The sequence below is a fragment of the Ornithorhynchus anatinus genome, chromosome 3, assembly GCF_004115215.2.
Source record: "Ornithorhynchus anatinus isolate Pmale09 chromosome 3, mOrnAna1.pri.v4, whole genome shotgun sequence".
NCBI lineage: Eukaryota > Metazoa > Chordata > Mammalia > Monotremata > Ornithorhynchidae > Ornithorhynchus > Ornithorhynchus anatinus.
In genome coordinates this window covers 124,561,173-124,567,693 of record NC_041730.1, presented here as the reverse complement: position 1 = coordinate 124,567,693, position 6,521 = coordinate 124,561,173, and the positions used below count along the sequence as shown (strand labels likewise).

The 6,521-nt window shown below is 55.7% G+C and overlaps 1 protein-coding gene across 5 annotated transcripts in view; it reads right to left on the bottom strand.

Annotated features, from left to right (window-relative positions):
- Positions 1-1,929: 1,929 nt before the first annotated feature.
- The window catches only part of MORN4 (MORN repeat containing 4), a 28,498-nt gene continuing 23,906 nt past the window's right edge, over positions 1,930-6,521 (bottom strand). For 4 of the 5 annotated variants that reach the window (XM_029061324.2, XM_029061326.1, XM_029061323.2 and 1 more), the window contains exon 5: positions 1,930-4,118. In XM_029061324.2, the coding sequence (XP_028917157.1) occupies positions 3,970-4,118 (149 nt within the window). In that variant the 3' untranslated portion in view covers positions 1,930-3,969. The remainder of the gene's footprint in view (positions 4,119-6,521) is intronic. The other variant, XM_029061330.2, reaches the window with a different exon arrangement.

Sequence of the window (6,521 nt, the reverse complement as noted above, 5' to 3'; positions counted from 1 at the left end):
TATCAATCAGCAGGAGTTGGGATACCCAGGTTCCAGGTAAGAAGCTGGAGCACCACGGCTCAGCCACCTAAAACTCAACATGAGCAAGACTGAGCTCCTCATCTTCCTTCCCAAACCCGGTCCTCTCCCAGACTTCTCTATCACCGTGGATGGCACGACCATCCTTCCCGTCTCTCGGGCCCGCGATCTCGGTGTCATCCTTGACTCGTCCCTCTCGTTCACCCCACGCATCCTATCCGTTACCGAGACCTGCCGGTTTCACCTCTACAATATCGCCAAGATCCGCCCTTTCCTCTCCACCCAAACGGCTACCTTACTGCTACGGGCTCTCGTTATATCCCGGCTAGACTACTGTGTCAGCCTTCTCTCTGACCTCCCTCCCTCCTCTCTCGCCCCGCTCCGGTCTATTCTTCACTCTGCTGCCCGGCTCATCTTCCTGCAGAAACGATCTGGGCCTGTCACTCCCCTTCTTAAACAACTCCAGTGGTTGCCTATCGACCTCCGCTCCAAACAAAAACTCCTCACTCTAGGCTTCGAGGCTCTCCATCACCTTGCCCCTTCCTACCTCTCCTCCCTTCTCTCTTTCTACCGCCCACCCCGCACGCTCCGCTCCTCCGCCGCCCACCTCCTCACCGTCCCTCGGTCTCGCCCATCCCGCCGTCAACCGCCGGGTCACGTCCTCCCGTGGTCCCAGAACGCCCTCCCTCCTCCCCTCCGCCAAACTGATTCTCTTTCCCTCTTCAAAATCCTACTTAAAACTCACCTCCTCCAAGAGGCGTTCCCAGACTGAGCTCCTCTTCTCCCTCTACTCCCTCTGCCATCCCCCCTTTACCTCTCCACAGCTTAACCCTCTTTTTCCCCTTTTCCCTCTGCTCCTCCACCTCTCCCTTCCCATCCCCACAGCACCGTACTCGTCCGCTCATCTGTATATATTTTCGTTACCCTATTTATTTTGTTAATGAATTGTACATCGCCTCGATTCTATTTAGTTGCCATCGGTTTTTACGAGATGTTCTTCCCCTTGACGCTGTTTATTGCCATTGTTCTTGTCTGTCCGTCTCCCCCGATTAGACCGTAAGCCCGTCAAACGGCAGAGACCGTCTCTATCTGTTGCCGACTTGTTCATCCCAAGCACTTAGTACGGTGCTCTGCACATAGTAAGCGCTCAATAAATACTATTGAAGGAATGAATGAATCAGCGGCTGGGAACTTCCCTCTGTGAGCGAAGGGCAGGCCAAGAGTATTAAATGAGTATTAAATGGGACTGAATAATTTAGGGAATATAACACTAGAACTTCACACTGTATTTAATGGTGCTCAGGGCTGTTCAACAAGACATCCCAGAATAACCCAGATAAATAGGCATATGTTTGCCTAACACCAACCAGCTCTCCCACATGCACTTCAAGCAAGCATGAGAAATTGATTGGTCTGGTGAAAAAAGCTCAGGCCTGGGAGTCTGAGTACCTGGGTCCTAATCCCGGCTCTGCCATTTGCCTGCTGGTTAACCCTGGGCCATCTCTCGATCTCAGTTTTCTCATTTATAAAACGAAGATTTGATACCTGTCCTCCGTCCTGCACAGACTGTGAGCCCCAAGTGTGTCCGATCTGATTGTCATAACTACTCCGGCGCTTAGCACACAGTAAGTGCTCAAATAACCCAATTATTACTGTTATTGTTACCACGCTTCACCTCTCACACTGCTTGACCCCTTTCACTCCACTCTTCTGATACACTTTTCCTCCACTCTCTAAAGTTTCGTGGGAAGAGTCACTTACCTAGGATGATTCTGGAGAGCTGGAAAAGGAACCTAAGGATACTGGCTCCCAGCAGAGTGGCTGGCCCCGGGAAAAAAAACAAAAACGAATGGGGTAGTAATGCCAGGGCCATCGGTGAGAGGGAAGGTGAAGGCAGAAGACAAGAACAGGCATTTTGGATGACTTGTTTATTTCCAACACTATTTTCCGACAGTACAATACCACAGTACAGTCCAGAAATAGAGGCGCATGGCCAGTATTTCTCTGTTTCAGAGGGGACATTCAGTAGTTGTTGAGGGAGGGACAAGTTGAGGGGAAGGAAAGGGCTAAAGGGGATGAAGAGGGGCGGGTTCAGGCTGCAGCAGATCTGAAGGCCTCTTGGATGAACAGGATGAACAGTGGAGACCTGACCCTTGAGGCCAGGATGGGGCCGGGGGTGGTGGGACTGGTTGCTAGCATCTTCCCATCCCAAAATGGCTCAACGACATTATGAGTCTAGGGGGCAGGGTGGAGGGGAGGGAGAGTAGAGGACGAGTCTGGGAGCGGTATATCTTATCCTATTTTGCCTCTGCTCACATCTGCCTCCAACTCAACGCAAGGAGCCCCTGCAAGTGATACTAATTCCTTCTCCTTTTGGGATGTTGGGAGAGTCCCTGCCCCCCGCCCGGATCCTTCCTGAAAATCCAAGTCACTTGGAGACAGCAGGGAATCTCCAGGAGGGAACTAACAAGAGGCTGGAGCACCTCTGCCCCATCAGCTGCTGGGAACTTCCCTCTGCGAGCGAAGGGCAGGCCAAGAGCAGGCTGCACACCTAAAGGTCAGGGACCCAGGGAATAAGGAAGTGCCCTTTGGCCTCGCTCAAGCCTTCCCTCTGCGGTCAGCTCCTTCCAATGGTCCAGTCCAGCCGTGTGCACGCTAACGAGAACATGGTGGGTAGAGCACGGTCCGGAATCCGAAGGTCTTGGGTTCTAATTCTAGGTTTCTCTAGGACGTGGCGGGGCAAGAGGATGGCAGGCCAAAAGACACCCAGCTAGTGTGCAGACAGGCCCGAGGAAGACTCTCCTTCTGCCCCTAGGGAGTGATAGGGAAAAAGAAGGAAGAAGGTGGGCAGCAGGGAGAGAGGAAAAAAAATGGAGCGGGGTTCTCCCCTCTCCCCCGACCCTCTAGCTGTCATCTTCCCAGGGGGAAAAGATCCCATTATTCAGGGCTTGGTCCTGAAGTGTGGTGGGGCCGGAGGAGGGGCGGAGGGCGGGGGGAGCAGGAGGTGCCCAGAGGGGCCAGGGAAAGCCAAGGAGTTCCCGCAATCGGCAGGGTGGCACTGTAAGCTAATTTGGCTGTGCTCAGTGGCCAAATCTAGCCTGCACTGCATCGGCTAGGGCCAGACTTGGGCACTCTCCTGCCCGAGAGTACAATAATGCCGGGTGGCCGCAAGCCAACAGCTCTGGGGAGTGTTTCTTTCCCAACTGCACCGTTGCCCCCAGGCCCAGGGAGAAGAGAAGCCGGAGGCAGAGCAGCACCTCCGATGGGACGTTCAGCTAGATAAGGGCAAGGGGGAGGTGAGGCGACCCTGCCCCCGTCCCCCGGAGCCCCCAGGAGCCGACGCTTGCGGGACGAAGGCGAGGTGGCCAGTTTGAAGAGGTGAGTCCGGCAGTGGCCCAGCCAGGGCCCTGGTGGCCGAGGGTCCTGGGTTCCAAGCGGTAGCAGGCAACGAGGATAAAGGTAAAGACTCTGAGGCTGGCCCGCAGGGAGGCCGCGTGCCTTCTCTCGGCACGTAGCTCTGCCCTGCCTCTCCGGGGCGGCACAAGGCACTGGCTTGTTGGCAAGGAGGGACCAGAGGTGGGATGGAGGTCTCACACACAGGAGACAGAGGAGGGTGAAGGCGGTGGGCGTCCGGAGGCAGTGGAGAGCACGGCTGCGAGGGAGAGAGGGCCGTGCTCTGCTGGGCAGCGGGCGCAGGGGGGAGCCCGGTGCCGCCGCCCCACCATCCGTAGGATCCGACGTTCTGGAAGGGGGGGTATTGGCTGATCCGCTCCCTCGGTCCAACTTCCGGAGGGGCGTCCGGGTAAACGGGCACGCGGAGACACGAGGCCCCTGCACGCCCCGCGCCCAGCTCCGTCTGGAGAGGACGGCCACCCGGGGCCTTTCCGGACTGGCCCGTGGCACCCTCCAGCCGCCGCTCCGGACTGGCCCTCGGCGCCGGCTCGGGCCGCCTCAGGCCGGGAGGCCGCGGGCTGCCTGGGAGGCGCTCTGGGCCCGCTGGAGCACGGCCGCGCACTTCTCACGCCGCAGGAGTCTGTTGTTCTCAAACAGGCCCTCGTTGCGGGGCAGCCCGTGGGAGCCATCCGGGAAGGTCAGCAGCCCTGCGGGAAGAGGGAGGCCGGAGGGGAGCGTGACCCGGCGTTGGGGGCTGGGGAGGCTCTTCTGGAGAAGGCCCGGGTTCTCTCCCTCTAAACTATAAGCTCGTTGTGGGCAGGGAACGTGTCTACCAACTCTGCTATATTCTACTCTCCCAAGCGCTTAGTACAGTGCCTTGCACACAGTAAGCTTTCAATGAATACCATCGATTGATTGATTGATTGACTGACCGGCCAGCTCTAAGGACATATTTGGAGCAGGGGAGAAGCAGTCAGGGGAGGGAGGGAGTTGAGAAAGAATCAGCAGGATACCTATGTAGGCTGAGCCCGGGCTTGGGAGCCAGGGATCATGGGTTTGAATTCCGGCTCTGCCACCTGTCAGCTGTGTGACTGTGGGCGAGTCACTCTAGGCTTCAAGGCTGTCCATCCCTTCGCCCCCTCCTACTTCTCCTCCCTTCTCTCTTTCCACCGCCCACCCCGCACGCTCCGCTCCTCCGCCGCCCACCTCTTCACCGTCCCCCCTTCTCGCCCGTCCCGCCGTCGACCCCCGGCCCACGTCCTCCCGCGGTCCCGGAACGCCCTCCCTCCTCACCTCCGCCAAACTCATTCTCTTCCCCTCTTCAAAACCCTACTTACAGCTCACCTCCTCCAAGAGGCCTTCCCAGACTGAGCTCCTCTTCTCCCTCTACTCCCTCTACCACCCCCCCCTTCACCTCTCCGCAGCTAAACCCTCTTTTCCCCCCATTTCCCTCTGCTCCTCCCCCTCTCCCTTCCCCTCCCCTCAGCACTGTACTCGTCTGCTCAATTGTATATATCTTCATTACCCTATTTATTTTGTTAATGAAATGTACTTGATTCTATTTATTGCCATTGTTCTTGTCTGTCCGTCTCCCCCGATTAGACCGTAAGCCCGTCAAAGGTCAGGGACTGTCTCTATCTGTTACCGATTTGTACATTCCAAGCGCTTAGTACAGTGCTCTGCACATAGTAAGTGCTCAATAAATACTATTGAATGAATGAATGAACTTTACTTCTCTGTGCCTCAGTTCCCTCATCTGTAAAATGGGGATGAAGACTGTGAGCTTCACGTGGGACAACCTGATTACCCTTTATCTACCCCAGCACTTAGAACAGTGCTCTGCACATTCATTCATTCATTCATTCATTCAATAGTATTTATTGAGCGCTTACTAGGTGCAGAGCACTGTACTAAGCGCTTGGGATGAACAAGTCGGCAACAGATAGAGACAGTCCCTGCCGTTTGACGGGCTTACGGTCTAATCGGGGGAGACGGACAGACGAGAACAATGGCAATAAACAGCGTCAAGGGGAAGAACATCTCGTAAAAACCGATGGCAACTAAATAGAATCGAGGCGATGTACAATTCATTAACAAAATAAATAGGGTAACGAAAATATATACAGTTGAGCGGACGAGTACGGTGCTGTGGGGATGGGAAGGGAGAGGTGGAGGAGCAGAGGGAAAAGGGGAAAATGAGGCTTTAGCTGCAGAGAGGTAAAGGGGGGGTGGCAGAGGGAGTAGAGGGAGAAGAGGAGCTCAGTCTGGGAACGCCTCTTGGAGGAGGTGATTTTTAAGTAGGGTTTTGAAGAGGGAAAGAGAATCAGTTTGGCGGAGGTGAGGAGGGAGGGCGTTCCAGGACCGCGGGAGGACGTGACCCGGGGGTCGACGGCGGGACGGGCGAGACCGAGGGACGGTGAGGAGGTGGGCGGCGGAGGAGCGGAGCGTGCGGGGTGGGCGGTAGAAAGAGAGAAGGGAGGAGAGGTAGGAAGGGGCAAGGTGATGGAGAGCCTTGAAGCCTAGAGTGAGGAGTTTTTGTTTGGAGCGGAGGTCGATAGGCAACGAGTGAGGAGTTTTTGTTTGGAGCGGAGGTTGATAGGCAACCACTGGAGTTGTTTAAGAAGGGGAGTGACATGCCCAGATCGTTTCTGCAGGAAGACGAGCCGGGCAGCGGAGTGAAGAATAGACCGGAGCGGGGCGAGAGAGGAGGAAGGGAGGTCAGAGAGAAGGCCGACACGGTAGTCTAGCCGGGATATAACGAGAGCCCGTAGCAGTAAGGTAGCCGTTTGGGTGGAGAGGAAAGGGCGGATCTTGGCGAACATAGTAAGCGCTTAACAAATACCAACGTTATTATTATGCTTGGCTGCTTGCACAAGTCTGTAAGCTTCTTGAGGGGAGGGATCATGTCTATTTTCTCTGTTTACTCTCCCACCAGGCGTTTAGTACATTGCTCTGCACACAGTAGGCTGAAAGCTCCTTGGGAGCCGGGATCATGTCTACCTTCTCTATTGACTCTCCCAGGAGTTCAGTACAGTGCTCTGCACACAGAAAGAGCTCAACAAATACCATCGATCAGTTGGCTGAAACCAGGCTTCCCAATCTGCTATCGA